Genomic DNA, 25532 nt, shown 5'->3' on the forward strand with positions numbered 1-25532 from the left:
CCTGTGTTGTAACTCAGTTTCAATGGCAGACTGAATCTGGTCTTTTGACTCCATATGTGCAATGGCGTGCTGGATCATAGAAATAAGACATAGGAGCAGAATTAGACCACTCGGCCCATCGAGTCTGCTCCGCCATTCAATCATGGTTGATACTTTTCTCATCCCCATTCTCCTGCCTTCTCCCCATAACCTCTGATCCCCTTATTAATCAAGAACCTATCTATCTCTGTGATTTGGTCTCCACAGCCTTCTGCGGAAAAGAGTTCCACAGATTCACCACCCTCTGCTGAAGAAATTCCTCCTCATCTCTGTTTTAAAGGATCGTCCCTTTAGTCTGAGATGGTGTCCTCTGGTTCTAGTTTTTTCTACAAGTGGAAACATCCTCTCCACGTCCATTATCCAGGCCTCACAGTATCCTGTAAGTTTCAATAAGATCCCCCCTCAAGCTTCTAAACTCCGAGTACAGACCCAGAGTCCTCAACCGTTCCTCATATGACAAGCTGTTCATTCCGGGGATCATTCTTGTGAACCTCCTCTGGACCCTTTCAAGGCCAGGTCATCCTTCCTTAGTTAAGGGGCCAAAATCTGCTCACAATACTCCAAATGGGGTCTGACCAGAGCATACACAGCCTCAGAAGTACATCCCTGGTCTTGTATTCTAGCGCTCTTGACATGAATGCTAACATTGCATTTGCCTTCTGATGTGACCATCAATTCACTAGAGACACGATTGGAAGTAAACTGTGGTTTTAATAGTCTTATAACTGAGCTTGCCTGCGACCAGAAGAACTGAGGGCAGGCTCACGACTGCAGCACCCTATACTTTCAGTAGTGGGAGGGGCCATGGGCGGAGCCAAGGGTGGAGCCCAGTACAAGCTCCTCGTCTCCCCCTATGGGCAGAGCTGCGCAACAGCTCACATACAGAGCCCACAAGGACATAATATAATGCAATGCAATACAGTGTGAATTACAATACAGTATGAATTCACCACACCTTAACTGCCGACTGAACCTGCACATTAACCTTAAGAGAACAAAGACTCCCAAGTCCCTTTGTGCTTCTGATTTGCTAAGTATTTCCCCATTTAGAGAATAGTCAATGCCTAAATTCCTCCTTCCAAAATGCATAACCTCACAATTTTCCACATTGTAGTTCATTTTCCACTTCATTGCCCACACTCCTAACCTGTCCAAATCCTTCTGCAGACCCCTTGCTTCCTCAATACTACCTGTCTCTCTGCAGATCTTTGTATCATTTGTAAACTTTGCAACAGTGCCTTCAGTTCCTTCCTCCAGATCATTAATATATATTGTGAAATGTTGTGGACCCAGCACAGACCCCTGAGGCACACCACTAGTCATCGGCTGCCATCCTGAAAAAGACCCCTTTATCCCCACTCTCTGCCTTCTGCCAGTCAGCCAATCCTCTATCCATGCCAGGATCTTACTCTTAACACCACGGGCTCTTAACTTATTTAACAATCTCCTATGCAGCACCTTGTCAAAGGCCTTCTGGAAATCGAAATAAATCACGTCCACTGGTTCACCTTTGTCTAACTTCCTTATAACCGCCTCAAAAAACTCTAACAGATTTGTCAGACATTTAAAAAAAAAAAAAAAATTTAGAATACCCAATTCATTTTTCCAATTAAGGGGCAATTTAGTGCGGCCAAACCACCTACTCTGCACATCTTTGGGTTGTGGGGGCGAAACCCACGCAAACACGGAGAGAATGTGCAAACTCCACACAGACAGTGACCCAGAGCCGGGATTCGAACCTGGGACCTCGGCGCCATGAGGCAACAGGGCTAACCCACTGCGCCACCGTGCTGCCCCCTCAGACATGACCTCCCTTTGACAAAGCCACGCTGACTCGGTCCTATTTTAACCATGCAGTTCCAAGTACTCCGCGATTTTATCGTTAATAACGAACTCTAAAATCTTACCAATGACCGAAGTCAGGCTAAGAAGCCTATAATTTCCCGTCTTCTGCCTCCCTCCATTCTGAAACAGCGGTGTTACATGAGCTACTTTCTAGTCCTCCTCTGGGAAGCTATCTCTTTTAGGACCCTGGGGTGCAATCCATCCATCCAGGTGACTTATCCACCTTCAGATCTTTCAGTTTCCCCAGAACCTTATCATTAGTGATGGACATTGCACTCACCTCTGCCCCCTAATTCTCATGGACCTCTGGCATCCCACTGGTGTCTTCCACCGTGAAGACTGGTGCAAAGTAACAATTCAGTTCATCTGCCATTTCTTTGTTTCCTATGATTATTTCTCCAGCCACATTTTCCAATGGTCCAATGTCTACTTTTGCCTCGCTCTTACCTTTTATATATGAAAGAAACTCTTCCTAGCTTCCTTTATATTACTAGCTAGCTTGCACTCATATTTCATGTTCTCTCCCCTTATTGGATTTTTAGTTGTCATCTCGCTTTTAAAGGATTCCCAATCCTCTGGCTTCCCACTAACCATGCCACTTTGTATGCTTTTTCCTTTTGTTTTTATGCTGTCCTTGACTTCCCTCGTCAACCATGGATGCCTTGTCCTGCCCTTAGCATGTGTCCTCCTTGGGATGAATTTCTGCTGTGCCTCACAAATAATCCCAAAAAACTCCTGCCATTGCTGTTCCACTGTCTTCCCTGCTAGGCTCCTTTTACAATCAACTCTGGCCAGCTCGTCCCTCATGTCTTTGTAGTTACCCGTATTTAATTGTAATACCGTTACATCTGACTCCAGCTTCTCCCTCTCAAAACTGTAGGGTAGAATCTATCATATTGTGGTCACTGCTCCCGAAGGGTTCCTTCACCTTAAGATCCCGAATCAAGTCTGCCTCATTACACATCACCAAATCTAGAATTGCCTGTTCCCTAGTGGGCTCTACCACAAGCTGCTCAAAAAAACCCATCTCTTAAACATTCCATAAATTCTTTTTCTTGGGATCCACTATCAACCTGATTTTCCCAGTCCACGTGCATATTGAAGTCTCCCATGATTATTGTGATATTACCTTTTTGAAATGCTTTCTCTATCTCCCGATTTTGTTTTCTGCCCCAGATTCTGACTACTGCTAGGGGACCTGTGCATAACTCCCATCAGGGTCTTTTTACCTTTGCGATTCCTCAACTCTACCCACAGAGATTCTATGCCTTCTGATTCTATATTGCTCCTTGCTATCATTTAACTTCTTTGCCCATTTAACTTCTTTAACCCTTTGCCCATCTGTCTGTCCTTTCGATAGGACACAAATCCTTGTATATTTAGATCCCAGCCCTGATCCCCTTGCAGCCACATCTCTGTGATGCCCACAATATCGTACCGGTCAATTTCAATATGCGCAACAAGTTCATTTACCTTGTTCCATCTACTGCGCGCATTAAAGTATAATACCCTCAGTCCTGCATTGACCACCTTCATTCTCACCCTTGTCACTTTTTTGCTCTGCCTGAGGGTGATGTTGTTCTTTTATTTTTGTTCTCTATTTCCCCTTCAGTTATGGCACCTTCTAAGCTAACACTGGTTCCCACCCCCCTACCATATTAGTTTAAATCCTCCAGAGTGACACGAGCAAACCTCCCAGCCAGGATATTGGTGCCCCTCGAGTTTAGATGCAACCCATCTTTCTTGTACAGGCTGCACCTGCCCCAGAAGAGATCCCAATGGTCCAGAAACTTGAAACCCTCCCTCCTACACCACTGGTTTAGCCGCGTGTTTAGCTGAACTCCTTCTGTAGGACCTCATTACTCTTCCTGCCTATGTCGTTAGTACCTATGTGTTCACGCTCCTCGTTCAGGATGTCCTGTTTGTTCAGAAATATGCAAATTTGTCATGGAGGTAACATTAAAGGAACACTCAAGTCTTAGAAGGAAAAAGGGATGATCATAGCAGCAGCAGGACATAAAATTATTATGTACCAAAAATAAATTTGTGGAAGCATAAGGCATAGCTCAGATATCATAGAACGGTTACAGCACAGAAAGAGGGCACTTGGCCCATTATGGCTGCGCTGGCCAAAATTGGGCCACCTAGCCTAATTCCACTTTCCAGCATTTGGTCTGCAGCCTTGCAAGTTACGGCACTTGATGTGCATATCCAGACACTTTTTAAATGAATTGATGGTTTCTGCCTCTACTACCCTTTCATGCAGTGAGTTCCAGACCCCCACAACCCTCTGGATGTAAAATATTTTCCTCATATCCCCTCTAATCTTTCTAACAATCACTTTAAATCTACGTCCCTTAGAAACCGGTATCTCTGCTAATTTAGGTCCTTCCCATCCACTTTATCCAAGCCCCTCGCAATTTTGTACATCTCAATCAAATCTCCACTCAGACTCCACTATTCCAAGAACAATCTCAGCCTATCCAATCTTTCCTCATATCTGCTATTTTCCAGTCCTGGCAGTATCCTCAGAAATCTCCTCCGTACCCTCTCTAATGCAATTCCATCTTTTCTGGACACAATATTACAAGTGTGGTCTAACCAGGATTTTATAAAGCTGCAGTAAAGCCTCACAGCTCTTAAAACTCACTCCCCCTGTTAATGAAGGCCAACACACCATACGCCTTCTTAACAACCCTATCAAGCTGGGTGGAAACTTTGAGGGATCTATGGGCGTGGAACATAAAACTTAAATGTTTTATATATTTTCAGCATGATCTTCCTCCTCTTGTATTTTATGCCTCGGCTAATTGAAAGGATTTCATATGCCTCTACACCTCTCAGTATCCTCCCATCTATTGTGTAATCCTTTGCCTTGTTTAATCTCCCCACGTGAATCGCTTTGCACATATCTAGGTTGAATTCCATTTGCCACTTTTCTGTCCAACTAACTTGTCCGGTGACATCTTCTTGCAGCCTACAGTAATCCTCCTTGCTATCCCACACAGCCAATTTTTGTCATCTGCAAACTTCTTGATAATTCTAACTACATTTACGTCCAAATCATGAATATATGGTGCAAACCAAGTACTGCGGAACCCCACTGGAAACAGCCTTCCAAGTCATAAAAACATCTGTGACCAATTGTCCTTTGTTTCCTGCTGCTGAGCCAATTTTGTACCGGACAAGATACGTTCTCCCAGATCCCATAGGCTTTTTTTTACTAATCTGCCATGTGGGACCCAGTCAAAAGCATTTCTAAAATCCATGTAACCACATCAACTACACCACCCTCATCAATCCTCCTTGCTACTTCCTCAAAAAATGTAATAAAATTAGTCAGATATGACCTTTCCTTAGATATCCTCTTGCTCTTAATGTATCGATAAAACATCCTTTGGGTTCTCCTTGATTTTGCTTGTCAATATTCTGTCATGCCCTCTCCTTGCTTTCCTAATTTCCTGTTTGATTTTACTCCTCTTTCTATACTCTTGGTTTTCTACAATGTTGAGTTCTCAGTGTCTGACTTAAGCTTTATTTTTCTGCCTTATCTTAGTCTGTAAATTCTATGACTTCTAGGAGGCCACCCTTTCTTTGTGGGGGCATGTTTACTCTAAACCCCTTGAATCTGCCCTTTGAATGCCCCCTACTGCTCTGACACCGATTTACCATCGAGTGTCTGTTTCCAGTTCACTTTGCACTCCTCAGCTTAATAAAATCGACTGTGCCCCAATTTAGAATTCTAACTCCTGTTTTATCTTTGTTCTTTCCTATAATTATGTTAAAACTAACTGAATTATGATTACTACCGCCAAAATGTTCTCCCACTGCCACTCCTTTCACCCGCCCACTTCATTTCCCAAAACTGAGTCCAGAACTGCAGCCGCTCTTGATGGGCTTGCTACATATTGGTCAAGAAGGTTCTCCTAAATGCACTTTAAGAGTTCAGTTCTCTTTATTCCTTTTGCACTAAAACTATCCCAGATAATATCGGGGTAGTTAAAACCCCCTACTATTACTGCCCCACTGTTTTTGCACTTCTTAGAGAACATATTTGCTCTTCTATCTCCCTCTGATTGGTTGAGAGTCTAAAGTACACACAGAGTATCGTGACTGTCCCTTTTTGTTCCTAAACTCAATTCATATGGCCTCAATTAGGGGCTGGTTTAGCACAGTGCGCTAAACAGCTGGCTTTTAATGCAAAAACAAGGCCAGCAGCGTGGGTTCATTTCCCGTACCAGCCTCCCTGAACAGGTGCTGGAATGTGGCGACTAGGGGCTTTTCACAGTAACTTCATTAAAGCCTACTTGCAACAATATGTGATTATTATTATTATATTATTATTGATGATCCTTTTAACATACCATCCCTCCTCACAGCTCCAATTGCTTCTCTAACCAAATTTGCCCCTCCCTCCCTTTTTATCCCTCTCTGAGCACTCTGCACCTGCTATCACAGAAGAAGATATTTTGAATGTCTCAGTAACAAAGGAGGAGAGTGGGGTAAATAAATTGAATAAGAACTTAAAAGTTTGGTAATGCAAAGTAGTAATCCTCTGGTCAATGGTTGTATCTCAGGTTGCTGAGAGAAGCAAGGTTAGAAATAGATCAGACCATGGTCACACTCTTTCAATCTTCCTTTGATACTGGTGTAGTACTAGAGGACTGGAGGATTGAAAATATTTCATCTCTGATAAATCTACTAACTATTGGACAATGAGCCAAATTTCAATTTTGCAACAAGTCTAGAAAATACATTCCAGGACGGAATTGACTTTCAGTTGGAAAATCCTGAGTCAATAAATGACAACCTAGATGGCTTTGTTAAATGCATAATACGCTGTCATTGTTCTATGATGAAATTAGATGGGCAGCACGGTGGCAGTGATTAGCACTGCTGTCTCACATCGCTAGGGACTCGGGTTCGATTCCAACTTTGAGTGACTGTGTGGAGTTTGCACATTCTCCTCGTGTCTGCATGGGTGTCCTCCGGGTGTTCCAGATTCCTCCCACAGTCATAGAATTCATAGAATTTACAGTGCAGAAGGAGGCCATTTGGCCCATCGAGTCTGCACCGGCTCTTGGAAAGAGCACCCTACCCAAGGTCAACACCTCCACCCTATCCCCATAACCCAGTAACCCCACCCAACACTAAGGGCAATTTTGGACACTAAGGGCAATTTATCATGGCCAATCCACCTAACCTGCACATCTTTGGAATGTGGGAGGAAACCGGAGCACCCGGAGGATGTGCAGACTCCGCACAGACAGTGACCCAAGCCGGAATCGAACCTGGGACCCTGGAGCTGTGAAGCAATTGGGCTATCCAAAGGGATTCTATGATTCTGAGAGGATTATAAAGATTGTGCAGTTGATGTGTATGTCAATTTAATAAAATGCACCATAATAGACTTGTTGGTAAAATTGAGATTACCAGAAACTGACAGCATTGATACAAAGTTGGCCAAAGGACAGAAAGTGGTTGTGAATGGTTGTCTTTCAGATTGTGGAGGATATATGTTGTGTTGACCACTGTTCTTTTTGATATATATATTAATAACTTGGACATTATTTCAAAGTTTGCAAATGACACAATGTGCAAATGTTCTGAATTGTGAGGAGACAGTAGGACTTAGACTACTCAGAAATGAGTAGTTTCATAGCAGGTGAAATGTACTTCAGAGAAAGAAGTGTGAAGATGCAGTTTCGAATGAATTTGAAAAAGCAATATAAACTAAATGGTACACTATTTCTCCTTAAATAGTTTTAAGTCATTCCCTTTGATCATTTTGTTCCTGTCGCCTTGTAAGTTTATTTTCCTCTGGGGGGGGGGGATGATACCGGGTTGCTGCTGGAATGGCCAGGAAGGAGCTGGTGTGGGCCGGGGGGTAGAGGAGAGGCGCTATCGTCATGGGGAACGGGTCAGGCGGGGTGTGCTGGCCTGGGGCGAGCAGTCGATGAGCTATGGCTAGTCGGAGGGGGGCGGGGTGCCCTCTGATCCGGCTGATCACCTGGAACGTGAGGGGGCTGAATGGGCCGGTTAAACGGGCTAGGGTATTTTCTCATTTGAAGGGGCTGAAGGCGGACGTGGCTATGCTCCAGGAGACCCACCTGAAGGTGGCGGACCAGGTTCGTCTGAGGAAGGGGTGGGTGGGGCAGGTTTTCCATTCAGGATTAGATGCGAAGAACCGGGGGGTGGCGATTCTGGTGGGGAAGAGGGTGGCGTTCGAGGCGTCTGAGGTGGTGGCGGACAAGGAGGGCAGGTTTGTTATGGTGAAGGGTAGGCTGCAGGGAGAGAAGGTGGTGCTGGTAAACGTGTATGTCCCGAATTGGGATGACGCTGGCTTTATGTTGGGCCGCATTCCGGACCTGGAGGCGGCGGGCCTGATCATGGGGGGAGACATTAACACGGTGCTGGATCCCCCACTAGACCGGCCCAGTTCAAGGACGGGTAGGAGGCTGGCGGCGGCCAAGGTGCTGAGGGGGTTTATGGACCAGATGGGAGGGGTGGATCCCTGGAGGTTTGGGAGGCCGAGGGCGCGGGAGTATTCCTTTTTCTCCCATGTGCATAGGGTTTACTCCTGAATATATTTTTTCATTCTGAGCAGGGGATTGATCCCGAGGGTGAAGGATGCCAAGTATTCGGCCATAGCAATTTCAGACCATGCTCCGCACTGGGTCGATCTGGAGATGGGGGAGGTGAGGGACCAGCGCCCGCTGTGGCATCTGGACGTGAGGTTGCTGGCTGATGAGGAGGTGTGTAGGAGTGTCCGGGGAAGTATTGAGGTGTACCTTGAGGCCAACGATACGGGGGAGGTCCGGGTGGGGATGGTTTGGGAGGCTCTGAAGGCAGTGATCCGGGGGGAGCTGATTTCCATCCGTGCCCATAGGGAAAGGAGAGAGAGGGAGAGACTGGTGGGGGAGCTCCTAGATGTGGATAGGAGGTACACGGAGGCCCCGGAGGAAGGATTGTTGGGGGAACGGCATAGCTTGCAGGCCAAGTTCGACTTGCTGACCACCAGAAAGGCGGAGACACAGTGGAGGAAGGCGCAAGGCGCGGTTTATGAGTATGGGGAGAAGGCGAGCAGGATGCTGGCGTATCAGCTCCGCAGGCGGGATGCGGCTAGGGAAATTGGTGGAGTGATGGATAAGGGTGGGAATGTGGTGCGGAAGGGGGCAGAAGTGAACAGGGTCTTTAGGGACTTTTACGAGGAACTGTACTGGTCGGAGACGCGGGGGGGGGGGGGGGGGGGGGATGGAGAGCTTTCTGTACAGGCTACGTTTCCCAAAGGTGCAGGAGGAGCTGGTGGAGGGGCTGGGGGCGCCGAATGAGTTGGAGGAGCTAGTCAGGGGGATTGGCCAAATGCAGTCCGGGAAGGCGCCAGGGCCGGATGGGTTCCCGGTGGAATTTTATAAAAAGTATGCGGACCTGGTGGGCCCCCTGTTGGTACGGGCCTTCAATGAGACATGGGGGGGGGGGGGGGCTTTGCCCCCGACGATGTCACGGGCGCTGATTTCTTTGATCCTGAAGCGGGATAAGGACCCCCTGCAGTGTGGATCATACAGGCCAATCTCGCTCCTCAATGTGGACGCTAAGTTGCTGGCGAGGATCCTGGCCACCAGGATAGAGGACTGTGTGCCGGAGTGATACATGAGGATCAGACAGGATTTGTCAAGGGAAGACAGCTTAACACGAATGTGCGGAGGTTGTTAAATGTTATTATGATGCCGGCGGTTGAAGGGGAGGCGGAGATAGTGGTGGCGCTAGATGCAGAGAAGGCCTTTGATAGAGTTGAGTGGGGGTACCTGTGGGAGGTGCTGGAGAGGTTTGGATTTGGGGCGGGGTTCATCAAATGGGTGAGGTTGCTTTATGAGGCCCCGATGGCGAGTGTAGCTACTAATGGAAGGAGGTCAGAGTACTTCAGGCTCTACCGTTGGACCAGGCAGGGGTGCCCCCTGTCCCCCTTGCTTTTTGCACTGGCAATTGAACCTCTGGTTATGGCGTTGAGGGAGTCGGGGAGGTGGAGGGGTCTGGTGCGGGGTGGGGAGGAACATCGGGTATCGCTGTATGCGGACGACCTGCTGCTGTATGTGGACCCAGTGGGGGGAATGCCGGAGGTGATGGAGCTGTTGGCTGAGTTTGGGGGCTTCTCGGGCTATAAGCTGAATCTGGGTAAGAGCGAGGTGTCTGTAGTGCACCCCGGTGATCAGGAGAAGGCAATTGGTAGGCTCCCGTTTAAGAGGGCAGTGAAGAGTTTTAGGTACCTGGGGGTGCAGGTGGCCAGGAGTTGGGGCACTCTCCACAAGCCTAATTTTACCAGGCTTGTGGAGCAGATGGAGGAGGAATTTAAAAGGTGGGACATGGTGTCGCTGGCGGGTAGAGTGCAGTCCGTCAAAATGACGGTGCTCCCGAGGTTCTTGTTCCTGTTTCAGTGCCTGCCCATCCTTATCCCTAGGGCCTTTTTTAGGAGGGTGACTAGCAGCATTATGAGCTTTGTTTGGGCGCATGGGACCCCGAGGGTGAGGAGGGTCTTCTTGGAGCGGAGCAGAGATGGTGGGGGCTGGCGTTACCCAACCTCTTGGGGTATTATTGGGCGGCCAATGTGTTGATGGTGCGCAAGTGGGTGATGGAGGGGGAGGGGGCAGCATGGAAAAGGTTGGAGATGGCATCCTGTGGAGGCACAAGCCTGGGGGCCCTGGTAACGGCGCCGTTGTCATTCCCTCCTACGAGGTATACCACGAGTCCGGTGGTGGCGGCTACCCTCAAGATTTGGGGGCAGTGGAGGCGACATAGGGGGGAAGTGGGGGGCTCGATGGAGGCTCCGCTAAGGGGGAACCACTGGTTCGTCCCGGGGAACATTGATGGGGGGTTCCTGGGGTGGCACAGGGCGGGCATCAGAAAGCTGAGGGACCTGTTCATTGACGGGAGGTTTGCGAGCCTGGGAGAGTTGGAGGAGAAATTTGAGCTCCCCTCGGGGAACATGTTCAGGTACCTGCAGGTAAAGGCGTTTGCTAGGCGGCAGGTGGAGGGATTCCCTTTGCTGCTCGCGAGGGGGGTGAGGGACAGGGTGCTTTCGGGGGTCGGGGATGGGAAGGTATCTGATATCTACAAGGTAATGCAGGAGGTGGAGGAGGCGTCAGTAGAGGAGCTAAAGGCTAAGTGGGAGGGGGAGCAGATCAAGGATGGGACATGGGCGGATGCCTTGGAGAGGGTTAACTCTTCCTCCTCATGTGCGCGGCTTAGCCTCATCCAATTCAAGGTGCTGCACCAGGCCCATATGTCCGGGACTAGGATGAGTAGGTTCTTTGGGGGCGAAGACAGGTGTGTCAGGTGTTCTGGGAGTCCAGTGAACCATGCCCATATGTTCTGGGCATGCCCGGCACTGGATGAGTTCTGGAAGGGGGTGGCGAGGACGGTGTCGAGGGTGGTAGGATCCAGGATCAAGCCAAGCTGGGGACTCGCGATTTTTGGGGTTGTGGTGGAGCCGGGAGTACAGGAGGCGAGAGAGGCCGGTGTTTTGGACTTTGCGTCCCGAGTAGCCCGGCGGAGGATCTTGCTACAGTGGAAGGATGCGAGACCCTCAAGCGTGGAGACCTGGATCAATGACGTGGCGGGTTTTATTAAGCTGGAGAAGGTCAAATTCGCCCTGAGAGGATTGGTACAAGGGTTCTTTAGGCGGTGGCAGCCTTTCCTCGATTTTCTGGCTCAACGATAGGGAACTAGGTCAGTAGCAGCAGCAACCTGGGGAGGGGGGGAAAACAGGGGTGGGGGGGGTGTTGACTATGTTTATTTTATTTATTTTCAAGTTCTCTTGTTCTTTACCGGGGGTGGGAGGGCTCGATATATATGCGTTGGTACGGTCTTGGGGGTGTTATGCTTATTATGTTGTTTTATTGTTGTTTGTTACTGTTTGTTGTTATATATTTTGTAACAAAATTTGAATAAAAATTATTTTTTTTTTAAAAGTTTATTTTCCTCTACTTATCCAATTTCCTTTGAAATTAATTATCAACAGGAAACTAAATAAGCTATTGCTGAAGATTACAGTCACAAACCAGTGTCTGAAAATTAAAATATGTGAAGTGATGTGCTCAGATTTTTAAACTTGTATTTTTTTATATTTTATAGTGAAATGGAAGGAGTGCCAAGTACTGCTATACGTGAAATATCTTTGTTAAAAGAATTAAATCATCCAAATATTGTGAAGTAAGAAAAGCTATTTTTGTATTTTAGCCTGGTTAGGCAATGGTTAGGACAAGGAAATCTGAGTAGCTCAGAACAGGCATGTAAAAATAGGGGGAAAAATGAATTATAAGCTGTTTAATTTAGTATTTGTTAAATATCTTGCATATTCAACAGCTTAAATAATGATTGTTGGTAACTTCTGGGAATTGCCTAGTTGTTGAACCATCCTTTATTAACAAACTGCTGCTGTTTGGACAGCACCAGAAGTTGTAGGCAGCAGATGTTTGGCATCTCTACCAGATTACTGAATCCAATGAAACCTCATTGACAACACTTTTGTGGGGAGTAGCAAATTATTGTTGGTAGGGTTTGAAAGTGAGACTTCAGGATAATATGCTATAAGTACTTGATCTGACATTAATAATTAAAATATTTTCAGGGGTCACCAATATAAGAAAAAGTAGAAATGTTTACCTTATGTGTATTGCCTCCGTGAGGTTTGATGATCTCTTTTGTGCCAGCATTTTTCCCCTGAAGATGTTTTTACATTTTTATAAAGTACATCAAGGCCACTCGCATAGCAGACTAGAAGTACAAAAACTTGTGCTGCATTTCTTCTCTCACCTTCGACTCCCTCCATCTCAAACTTTCAAGTTCTCTTTATTTTTTGCTTTTATGATGGTATCTTTTACTATGGTTATCGCTTCTCTGGGCTTGCTTATTTGTTTCTTTCAAGCTCATATACGTTCTTCCTCATCTATAGTTGTGTTGTGTTAAATATCAGTTGTATTGTCTTACATTCTTAACATTATTTACTCTCAATTTTCTTTTCCTCCTATTTAGATCCCAAGCCTATTGAAGAAGTTTAAAACAAAACCCATTTAGTAAACCAACATTTATTTGCCAGGCATGTTTGTTATCCTCCTCAATTCTAAATCACTCACCAGAACTTCGATTTTAATTAGTATGTATGAAGTTCTGGTCCTTGGTATCTGCAAAACCTGACTGGAGAAACTTACCAGCTGATGAAGCAACTGCTTGGTTTTGCAGTCATGAGATCTGCGCACCAGCACTTCAGTTGAGACCTTAAATTTAAAAGGTGCTGGTGAGCAGACTACAGCACATATTGACTGCAAGACTTGCTTGAAGAAATAATTAAATCACAGCTCTGGCTTTTGGTCATTATGCAAACTTTAGCTGGAGCATTTGTTTATGTGGACATTAGTTTAGAACAGGATTAGGTTTGGCTCAGATGATTATACTGACATGCTCTGTTGATGCACTTGTACTCAATGGGTTACTAACCAGAAGGCTGCTAACATTTGCAGCTGCACAGGGGCGGCTCGGTAGCACCGTGGTTAGCACAGTTGCTTCACTGCTCCAGAGTCCCTGGTTCGATTCCCGGCTTGGGTCACTGTGTGGAGTCTGCACGTTCTCCCCGTGTCTGCATGGGTTTCTTCCGGGTACTCCGGTTTCCTCCCACAGTCCAAAGATGTGCAGGTTAGGTAGATTGGCCATGATAAATTGCCCTCTGTCCAAAAAAGATTAGGTTGGGTTACGGGGACAGGGTGGAGGCGTGGGCTTAAGTAGGGTGCTCTTTACAAGAGCTGGATCAGACTCGATGGGCCGAACGGTCTCCTGCGTTGTAAATTCTATGATTCTGTGAGCTAATGGCTTCAGCAGAGGAAGTAAGATACCCGAGGAAAGATGGGATAAAATCCTTTGGATTTTGTATATATTTCTTAATCGTTATCCAGAATAAAATAAAGTCGCTACACCAAGATTCCAGAGCAGCCTGCTTTTGTACAATGTAATCTTTTCATGTTGCAATTCCACAACTTGCTATTGTTTGACATTTTTGATATGGGACTGAAAACATAATTAATTCCTACTTTTATCATTTGCATTTCACAGTAACAAAGATATTGTGATGAATCTGCTAAAGCGTAGTATTGCAATAAGTAATCATGAGTAATATGTGTACTCTTGCCCTAGACTGTTAGATGTTATCCACAGTGAAAAGAAATTGTATCTGGTCTTTGAGTTTCTGAATCAAGATCTGAAGAAGTATATGGATTCTGCTCCACCTACTGGACTCCCTTTACAATTAGTTAAGGTAATTAAGAATTTAACTCATAATTCACTTGTAGGATTATGTTTTACATACACAAGCAAGCACAGTCATGCAGATTTTGATCATCCAAATGCCAGTGACATTCATATCCATCCATTTTGGATTGTCTTCTCCTGCCACCCCCATTTCATTAATTTAAGCCTGGCACCATTTTCGTTCTGAGAAGACATGCAATTGAATTTTTCCCAAGACTTTGTCAATTAGTATTTTAAGGCAGCCACAAATAGATTTGCAAACATAGATGAGTCACCTTTTGATTGTTTTTTTTTCTCTTGCATTATTAATAATAATAATCGCTTATTGTCACAAGTAGGCTTCAATGAAGTGACTGTGAAAAGCTCCATGCACATTCCGGTGTCTGTTCGGGGAGGCGGTACGGGAATTGAACCCGCACTGCTGCCTTGTTTGGCATTACAAGTTAGCTGTTTAGCCCACTGCTAAACCAGCCCCAGGTGGAGAATGTGGGCATTACGTCTCGACATTGGCAATGTTACAATAAAATATTCTGGATTCTGAAATTGAGGGAATTATGGGAATGAAGCTATATTATAACATTCTATGACACTGCACTTTAGAACTTTTGTTTCATTTCTTCACATGATGCTGGCAAGGCCAGTATTTCCCATCCTGAGTCACCCTTGAGAAGGTGTATGAGCCACATTCTTGAACTACCGCAGTCTTTATGTGAAGAGGGTCGTTGGTAGGGAGTGCCAGAATTATGACCCAGTGATGTGAAAGGACAGCAATATATTTCCAAGTCAGAATGGTATGTGACTTGGAGAGAAAGTTGAAGGTAGTGGTGTTCCAATGCACCTGACGTCTTAGTTTTTCAGGATGGTAGGAATTTGGGGTTTGGAAGGTTCAGTTGAAGAAGCCTTGATGATTGCTGCAGTTCATCCGGTACATGGTATACATTGCCGACATGGTGCATCAGTGATGGAGGGAGTGAATGTTTAGGGCAGTGGATGGGATGCCAATCAAGCAGATGGCTTGGATAGTGTTAAATTTATTGAGTGCTGTTGTAGCTGCACCTCATCCAGGTAAGTAGAGAGTATTCCATCAAAGTCCTGACTTGTGCCATGGAGATTGTGAGGAGTGGGGCTTCAACTATTTATAATCGATTAGTTAAAAGTAAAGTTGCCATAGCCGCAGATGACCATAAGTTGCTTTCCCCTTTGAGGGGGAAAGCTAATAGGTGGTGATTTAACATGAGGATCACCACACCTCAGGCAAGGGCAAGGTTGAGAAGGTGGGCCGTCATGATTACCAGCTGGGGGCAGCATGGTGGCACAGTGGTTAGCATTGCTGCCTACGGCGCTGAGGACTCGGGTTCAAATCCCGGCCCTGGGACACTGTCTGTGTGGAGTTTGCATGTTCCCCCCGTGTTTGTGTGGGTTTCGCCCCCACAACCCAAAGATGTGCAGGTTGGGTGGATTGGCCATGCTAAATTGCCCCTTAATTGGAAAATAAAAAATAAAAATAATTGGGTACGCTAAATTAAAAAATAATTTTTTTTTTAATGATTACCAGCTGGTAGAGGAATTGACCCTGTATTGCTGGCCTCGCTCTGCATCATGAATCAGCTGTCTAGCCAAATGAGCTAAATCAGCCCCCAGAATCTATTAATCACTAGGATTAAAGGACTGACCGTTATGTAGACAGATGTGCTGATGGTGGATCAGAAAAGTTTGTGAGGCCACAAAGGGGCGGCAGATTTTTATGGCCCCCAGATGAGCAGGAAACATGCAAGGTGACTTTAATTAGGTGGGATTAAAAATCTAAAAAAATTTTATTTCCGACCGTGAGTTCATATGCAGAGATAAAGTTAATGGTGTGTGGAGCATTACACCAGCCTGTAGCAGATTCCAACTTATAATATATTTGCATGCTATGGGTACTCATTAGCATAAAACATTTTAAAACTTGTGTACTACCTTCATGATAAAATCAGCGGCGCACAAGATTCTTGTGGCACCTGATTAATTCGTTTATATGCACCTGTTGGCTTTGTGCAGTTGTGTGTCAGGTCAGCAGTCTTCCTTGTTTATGGCGCAACTTAGGGGAGCAGGAGAATGGACAGCCCCCAAAGACTACAACACTAAGTAATCCTTTAAGCTTTCCTTTTAACATCCATAAGACTTAAAAAACACCTTTTTACATCAGGGTTATATTCACTATTGAGAACAGTTACAACGTTGAAATCAGCAAATGGTCATTCATAAGCTTGCAGAGGTTCATACACATCCTGCTGTGATTGCAGCTTCTCCAAAACTAAAATGAAACCAAACCCACCCTGCAGCAAAAAACCTGAAGTGAAAGTAAAAAGCTGACAGATAGCCCAGCTCCACCCACTCTCTGACATCACTGCAGTAATAAACACACATTTCGTATAGGTACTCTCACATGACATCTTGCATGGAGGTTTGGGACCATCAAGAGTGAGTCAGTGATGAAGGGGTATCCTGAAGTAGGGGCGAGACATGGAAGAGGGATCTAGGGAGGATAGAGGGTGGGGTCAGAATAATAATAATGTTTATTAGTGTCACAAGTAGGTTTACATTAACACTGCAATGAAATTACTGTGAAAATCCCCTAGAAGAATGGAATAGTAAAGTGGGAAGCATCTAGTGTCTTAGGTGTGATGGGTTACAGGCAGCCAAGGTAAGAAAATGAGGGGCCTTAAGGGTGTTGTCAATACTGTCCAAATGTCTGTCAATCTAGGGTGTATACTTACAGGGCTTTGAGTTCATTTACAACATTTCAGTTCCCCACCGCTAGATTGCTTTTGGACAATGCCCTCACAGTGGGTTCGCACTGTTGTTTCATAGCGCCAGGGTCCCAGGTTCGACTTCTGGCTTCTGTCTGTGTGGAGTCTGCACATTCTCCCCGTGTCTAATTGGGTTTCCTCCGGGTGCTCCGATTTCCTCCCACAAGTCCCGAAAGACGTGCTGTTAGGTGAATTGGACATTCTGAATTCTCTGTGTACCTGAACAGGCGCTGGAGTGTGGCGACTAGGGGCTTTTCACAGTAACGTCATTGCAGTGTTAATGTAAGCCTACTTGTGACAATAATAAAGATTATATATTACAATGTGTAGAAGGATGGGCCAGCTGACCATGCAAGTTCAACAACGTCCCACAGAGTCGTGAATGCAACACTAACATGAATATTCAATAAAGACTGAATACAAAAACACAACATTGTTTCTTCCACAATGAAGGGAATGTCCCTAACTCCCCTATAACCATGAAGCATGCCAATACATTTAGCTTTCTGACTCAGCTAATTTCAACAAATGATGCACACGTGAATAAAGTTAAATCAATGTTTGTGAAATACAAGTGAAATTTAATTTTGAAAGTCACCAATACTATCTTTTGTGCTCTCAAGTTTTTGGCAATGTAGTTGGACAGGAAAGATGAGGCAGTGATGTAGGGCCTCCCTGTTTGGTCAGGAGGCTCTTTAACAGGTTGCCCTTGGATGCAACATTGGCACCTAACTAGGTTCCACCACTGCTAATTTGAACATGTTTTGCATGTACGTTGCTGGCACTTCGAATTTTAATTACAGTCGTGTGGGAAATGTCAAAAAGAGAGAGAAAATGGAAGTGGCGCTCTGTTGCAGTTATGATGTTGGCAAAACACCAGCTAAAGTCTGCAAGAGAATATAGATTGGTTAAGTGAGTAGGCAAAGATTTGGCAGATAAAATATAATGTGGGAAAATGTGAAGGTGCCCACTTAGGTGGGAATAATGGAAAAGCAGAATGTTATTTAAATGTAAAGATATTACCAAATGCTGCAGTGCAGAGGTATCTGGGTGTCCTCGTACTCAAATCACAAAAAGATGTTGTGTTCCACAAAAACATGCTTTATGTCAAATAAAGATTTTTTATCCACTTTAATATAACTTTTTAAAACCAAGACTAAAAGTGACTTAAGCTTTCAGTCAAAGATGGCTGTACAATTTGCATCATTGTACCATCCACATTCTCATTGAGATGGAGACGCCATATCTGCAGAGACCCATCAAAGTCTACGCTCAAGATAAACTGAGTGATACACATAACCTGTCTCCATTAGCAAGGTATCAAGTCAGTCATCTAAGGTCTTCAACTAGTAGAGATGAACTATTAAACCTAATTGCTTGGACAGTGGGACCTTGGCTGTGAGATGGGGTTCCCAGACGTGAACTCGTCAAGCTATAATGGGAATGCCTTAAACGTAATCACTTGAACAATGGGGTCCTGGCTGATATAGGGTGTTCTCGGACAAGAACTGATTAAGTTACAAGAAGGAAGTTGGTCGTGAGTAGCAGGCACAAGTTCTACAATTCAGGTGTTGTTTAAACTATTGGAAATACTTACTTGATCCAACCACATCTCTGGAGAGACAGCGTCTTAATTTTTCAGTCTTAGGATTAGGATTGAAGATGTACTCTGAGATCCTATAGAAGTCCTAATGTATTTACCTACGTGGAATTACCTGGGATCGTCCCGAATATCCTGTATCTCTGAATCTGAGTTTGAGCCAGACACTTGGGAAGGCTATAGAGATTGGCTAAATGCTGCCGAGAATCGACTTTGCAGGGTGGCTTTAATGAAGGTCACTAAGAGCGTGTGAAAGAGCTTCTGAGTGCCTTGCTGTCATGGTGTCAACTGAATGGAAGTGATCCTAATCTAGCCAAAGTAAACCAACTCCTTGCTGCATTGCTGCCCAGCAAGAGGAATTTATTTTTAGAAATCTTGAGTGCAATCCTAATCAACAAAAATATCCCCTTGAAGGCCAAGAACTATGTTAAGGATAAGATGGTAGGTATGTGATACAATCAGCTGTTTCAATAATGAATGTATATGGCCTGCCAAGTTACTCCCTGATGTTTATCAAATTCTTAGGAGTGCACATCACCAAAAATCTGTCCCGGCCCATCCATGTCGAACCTACGACCAAGAATGCACAACAGCGTCTATACTTCCTCAGGAAACTAAGGAAGTTCAGCATGTCCACATTGACTCTTACCAATTTTTACAGATGCACCATAGAAAGCATCCTATCTGGCTGTATCACAGCATGGTATGGCAACTGCTCGGCCAAGACTATGAGAACTACAGAGAGTTGTGAGCACAGGGCAGCCCATCACGCAAACCCACTCCCATCCATTGACTCTGTCTACACATTCCGCTGCCATGGGAAAGTGGGCAGCATAATCAAAGACCCCTTCCACCTGGACTATTCTCTCTTCCAACTTCTTCCATCGGGCAGGAGATACAAAAGTCTGAAAACGCACACTAACCGGTTGAAAAAGAGCTTCTTCCCCAATGTTACCAGACTCCTGAATGACCCTCTTATGGACTGAGCTCGTCTCTTCACACATCTTCTCTACTGAGTAGGAGTAGTACTAGTCTGTATGGTCACCCAATGCCTGTGCCTATGTATTTACATTGTGTATTTTTATATGTCCTATGTTTTTTCATGCATGGAACGATCTGTCTGGACTGTACGCAGAACAATACTTTTCACTACCTCAGTACACATGACAATAAATCTAATCCAATCACTAAGACATTTCTGGGCTTTGCAGAATTGGCCTCAGTTAGGGCGGCATGTGATGCAGTGGATAGTACTGGGACTGCGGCACTGTGGACCCGGGTTCGAATCCTGGCCCTGGGTCACTGTCCGTGTGGAGTTTGCACATTCTCCCCATGTCTGCGTGGGTTTCACCCCCACAACCCAAAAATGTGCAGATTAGATGGATCGACCACACTAAATTGGCCCTTAATTGTAAAAAAAAAATTATTGGGTATTCTAAATTTAAAAGAAGAAAAAAAATTGCCTCGGTTAATTTGTTTGCGGTTGGTGACTTCAATTGTCATCTGAACCCGTGTATGGACGTGCTCAAGGTCACTAGGAATACCCCCACCCTACAGGCTCAATCTCTGACATTGGCGTGTGAGTAGGTGGGTTATCTGGATGTGAGGAGGACTTTCCGTCCACGAGATAAAGATTGGACGCCTCCTTCCTTAGTGATGCATTGTTTATGACATTTTAAGGAGTTTGAGCTTTTCTACTCAGTTAATTCCATTTCTAATGTTACTCCTTCCGCACTTGATGCGGAAGACTTGATGGCCTATGCTAGAGGACTTACATATCCAACAAAAGGCATAGAATGCTAGAGAGCCAGTGTCGGTTGGAGGTCTGTTTGGCTGATGATGATATGTTTAGGACAGGGGTGGGCAAACTACGGCCCGCGGGCCGCATGCGGCCCGCCACAGGTCTTTATGCGGCCCACCAAGATCAAGTCATAAAAAAAAAGATTTTAAAAAAAATAAAAAATTTTTTATAAGGTTAATGGGGGGGGGGGGGGGGGGGGGGGGGGTGGGGGGGGGCTGTTGGGTTACTGGTATAGGGTGGATACGTTGACTTGAGTAGGGTGATCATTGCTCGGCACAATATCGAGGGCCGAAGGGCCTGTTCTGTGCTGTACTGTTCTATGCTCTATGTTCTATATGAGGCGCCCAGAATCATAACCGGGTGAAGCGCCATTTTTGAAAAGTAGAGAAAAAGAGGGCTAAAGGCAGGATGCCGCCAGGGGAAGCACTGAGGTATATGCCGCACGCTAATTGGTTACAACCGGGACTATTAATTAATATACTATGCGGCCCTTTAAAATTGTGAATTTCTGAATGTGGCCCTTGCACGGAAAACTTTGCCCACCCCTGGTTTAGGAGGACACCTGACAAGCAGTTATCGAAGGAGGTTAACGCAGCCAGCGTGGCTCTGAACTCCTGGCCGACAGAGTGGGCTGAGAAAAGGTTAAGATTTGCAAGTCAGAAACTGTATGAGTTTGGAATAAGCTGAGTAAATATTTGGCCTGTCTGGTGAAGAAGAAGGCAGACTCTAGGGCTATCCTCCCTCCATGTGACGTTCAGGGGGAGGAGACAGATGAAGACAGAGGAGATTAATGGGACCTCTGGTTAGACCAGTCTGGTGATGTGATTGCAGCCATGGAGTATTTCATTTATTCCCTTGGGCTCCAGGTGGCATCAGAGGATCAGTGCTTGGCCCTTAATACACCTTGGGTGGTACAGTGGTTAGCACTGCTGCCTTACAGTGTCAGGGACCCGGGTTCAATTCAGGCCTTGGGTAACTATCTGTGTGGAGTTTGCACATTCTCCCTGTATCTGCGTGGGTTTCCTCTGGGTGCTCCAGTTTCCTCCCAGAGTCCAAAGATGTGCAGGTTGGGTGGATTGGCCCTGCTAAATTGCCCCTTTGCTCCAAAGGCTAGGTGGGGTTACGGGAATAGGGCGGGGGAGTGGGTTCCTTCAGAGGGTCGGTACAGGCTTGATGGGCTGAATGACCATCTTCTGAATGTAGGGATTCTGCAATTCTCTCTCTAAAGATGAGTTGATTCTCTAAAGATGAGGGATTTCCCTATTCTCTGCCACAGGAAAGGTCATTGCGAGAATACCCCTCAACCGTCTCCTCCCAGTGGCTGAAAAGTGCCTTCCTCAATCTCAGTGCGGCTTTCGCCCATCAAGAGTCTCAATGGACATGATCTTCAGCACATGACAAATCCAGGAAAAATGCAGGGAACAGCATCAACCTCTGTACATGGCCTTCTTCGATCTCGCAAATGCCTTTGACTCTGTCAATTGTGAGGAATTGTGGAGTATCCTCTTCAAATTCAGCTGCCCCAGAAACTTGTCACCATTCTCCGCCTGCTCCACGATGGCATGCAAGCCGTGATTCTCACCAACGGAACCACTACAGACCCAGTACATGTGCAAACAGGGCTGCGTCATCGCACCAACGTTCTTCTCTATCTTCCTTGCAGCAACACTCCACCCGTCACCCTGAAGCTCCCCCCAGGAGTGGAGCTAACCCACCGCACAAGTGGGAAACTGGTCAACCTTCGATGCCTCCAGGCCAGAACCATGACCACTCCAACCTCTGACATCAAGCTGCAGTACACAAATGACGCCTGTGTATGTGCACATTCAGAGAAAAACCATTGTCGACACATTCACCGAGGCATATGAGAGGATGGGACTCAGACTAAACATCCAGAAAACACAGGTTCTTTACCAGCCCACTCCTGTCACACAAAACTGTCCCCCAACCACTAACACCCATGGTGAGTCCTTGGGCAATGTGGATCATTACCTATGCCTCAGGAGCCTCCTCTTGGTGCGAGCAGACATTGACGATGAACTCCAACATCAATTCCAATGCGCCAGTGCAGTCTTTGGACGCCTGAGGAACAGAGTATTCGAAGACCGAGACCTCAAACCCAGCACCAAGCTTGTGATCTACAGAGCAGCTTTGGTCCCCACCTTCTGTATGCATCAGAAACGTGGACCATGTACAGCAGACACCTCACATCCTCGGAGAGATATCACCAGCGCCGCAAAATCCTGCAAATCCACTGGCAGAATAGATGTACCAACATCATCGCCCTCTCCCAGGCCAATATCCCTAGTACCCGAAACATTGGTCCCGGTTGACCAGCTATAGTGAGCGGGCCACATTGCCCGCATACCTGACACAAAACTCGGGAAACAAGTGCTCCACTCCGAACTTCGTAATGGCAAGCGATCAATACGAGGGCAGAGGAAACACTACAAGGACACTCTGAAAACCTCCCGAAATAAATGCAATATCCCCACCGACATGTGGGAATTGCTTGCCGTAGAATGCACAAACTGGAGAAAAAACTTCAACGAATGCAACAATCACCTTGAGCGTTATAGGGTGGAGCACGCAGAGGCCAAACGTAAACAGCGGAGGGAGAGTGCAGAATCCAAAGCGTCCCACTCGCCTCATCAAGCACCACCTGCCAAACCTGTGGCAGAGACTGCGGACGCAAGATCGGACTATCCAACCACCACAGAACATACCTCCCCGGAGTTGAAGCAAGCCACCCTCGACGATGAGGGACTGCTCAAGAAGAAGAGGGATTCTATGATTCTCTCTTTAAAGATGAGGTGGCTGCACCTTTAGGGAGCTTCACCCGGGTACGGCCCAGGCCATTTCATTTTAGGTGTGAGTTTTGCAGGGAGATTAAGGATTTTCTGATGGAACTATTGGTGGGTATATACTACAGGGGTATCACTCTTTTGAGTGAGGTTTGCTGCTGCCGACACTTAGAGAGAGACTAACAAATCCCTGATTTTGAAGATGGGTGACGATCTGGAGGAGTGTGCCTCCAAGCCGAACTCCCTTTGAATATTGACTTAAAATTATTGTTTATGCAATGGTGAAACGACTAAAGGGTATCCTTCCAACAATTGTTCGGGAGGATCAGACGGAGTTTATTAAGAGCAGGTCTTCTAGTAATAACGTTAGGAGATTATTGAATGTGATTTACATCTTTTAGAAGAGGGTCCCAGATATGTTGATGATCTCCTTGCATGCGGAGAAAGCCTTTGATCTGGTTGAATGGAATTATTTGGTGTACACTGATGGAGATTTGGGCTAGCTGAGGACTTTTGCCAAATGAATACAGGTGTTTTATCATAGGCCAGTAGTGGTGGTACTTATGAATGGCTTTAGGTCTAGGAATTTTGGGCTCCAGAGGGGACCAGACTCGGCTGCCCTCTATCCCCCTTATTATTTGAGCTAGGTATTGAGCCCTTTGGCAGAGGCTATTAAGTCTAACCCCCTAACATCGGGGCTGGAATGTAGGGTAGGCAGCACAAGATTACGCTTTATGCGAACTATGTGTTGCTATTTGTGTCAAAAACCAGACATCTTGGTTCCCGCTATCGTTACGATAGATTTAATAATAATAATCTTTATTATTGTCACAAGTAGGCTTACATTAACACTGCAATGAAGTTACTGTGAAAATCCCCTAGTCGCCAAATTCCGGAGCCTGTTCAGGTACACGGAGGAAGAATTCAGAATGTCCAATTCACCTAACAGCATGTCTTTCGGGCTTGTGAGAGGAAACCGGAGCATCCAGAGGAAACCCACGCAGGGAACATGCAGACTCCGCACAGACAGTGACCCAAGCAGGAATCGAACCTGGGACCCTGGCGCTGTGAAGCAACAGTGTTAACCGCTGCAGTGCCTTCTATGGTTATAAGATCAATTTTACAAAGACGGTGGATGATTTCCCACAGTTGATTGCTTCCATTAGGTGAGACTTGGCTCATTGATCTCGCTGCTGTTCTCATGGCTGGGCAGGACTGCCTTAATTAAAATGGTTGTGTTGCCTTGATTGTTATTTCCCTTCAAATGCTGCCAATATTGTTGTCAGCTAGCATTTGAAGGAGAGTAATGGAATGATTAGTTCATTTCTGTGGAATACGAAGAAGCCTGTGTTAAGATTCAATCTTCTTGGTCTGGTAATCAGAGAGCTGCAGAAGATTTTTGACAGAGCCTTAGAGTTTAATCCTTTGTTCCCAATTCTGGGTCTTCCAAATGGGAGAATTTATGATACCAATGAGAAATGGTTGTACAATATCCTGACTTTTGCAGCTCATAAAAATATCCTCTGATCCTGGATTAGTGACAAATATTCTTTAATTCAAAACTGGCATAATTTAGTTATGGAACGTATTTCTATGGAATTCCTAAGATTTTCACAGCAACTTCATTGCAGTGTTAATGTAAGCCTACTTGTGACTAATAAAGATTATTATATTATTATCTGTGATCTGTTCTAAGTCTGCTGCATTCTGTAGAGCAGGGTTTTTCAAAGTGCACGTCGTGACCTGTGGGTGGGAAAAGTGCCCAACAGCTGTGACCAGCTTTTAAATTGAGAATGACAGCCATGACCATCTTTTAAATGGAACGATGCAGTCTTCCAGCCAGAAGTAGCGGCAGAGAGCAGGTCACATGCCTGGCACTTAAGTTAACGTTGTGCATCCATGCTTTTGGCGTGAAATCACAGAGGAGAGATCCCTCGATTTTCTAGCTGCAAATTAGCAAGGCAAGGAACAGTGAAGAACTAAAGATTAATCGTTTTGTTGGTAAGGAAGAGAGGGCCAGAGATACAAAGGGCAGCCTACTTCCTGCCCAGGAACTCATAACTGAATCTGCTGGAGAGAGCTACACAGGAGAGTCCATGACAGGATATTGCAGAACTAGTGTTAGCTCAGTACAGAGCTCCAGGGGCTCTTGTTAACAACCAACAAAGAAGAAAAAGAAATCGGGAACAAAGCAGTATAAAGATGATTTCCTGAGCTATGGCCTTGTTAATTGTGCCAATGCAAATCAGGATGTAAAGCCCATGTGTATTATACGCAGGGAAGTACTAGCAAATGAGAGTTTAAAACCCTCAAAATTTCAAAGGCATTTGAAGACTAAGCATGGTAAGTTCGAGGAC

At 45.6% G+C, this 25532-nt stretch overlaps 1 protein-coding gene across 5 annotated transcripts in view; it reads left to right on the forward strand.

Annotated features, from left to right (window-relative positions):
- The window catches only part of LOC119961757 (cyclin-dependent kinase 2-like), a 125754-nt gene that overhangs the window by 8322 nt on the left and 91900 nt on the right, over positions 1–25532 (forward strand). For all 5 annotated transcript variants that reach the window (XM_038789018.1, XM_038789016.1, XM_038789017.1 and 2 more), the window contains exons 2-3: positions 12013–12090; positions 14065–14185. In XM_038789018.1, the coding sequence (XP_038644946.1) occupies positions 12013–12090; positions 14065–14185 (199 nt within the window). The remainder of the gene's footprint in view (positions 1–12012; positions 12091–14064; positions 14186–25532) is intronic.

The sequence above is a fragment of the Scyliorhinus canicula genome, chromosome 2 (assembly GCF_902713615.1).
Source record: "Scyliorhinus canicula chromosome 2, sScyCan1.1, whole genome shotgun sequence".
Classification (NCBI taxonomy): Eukaryota; Metazoa; Chordata; class Chondrichthyes; order Carcharhiniformes; family Scyliorhinidae; genus Scyliorhinus; species Scyliorhinus canicula.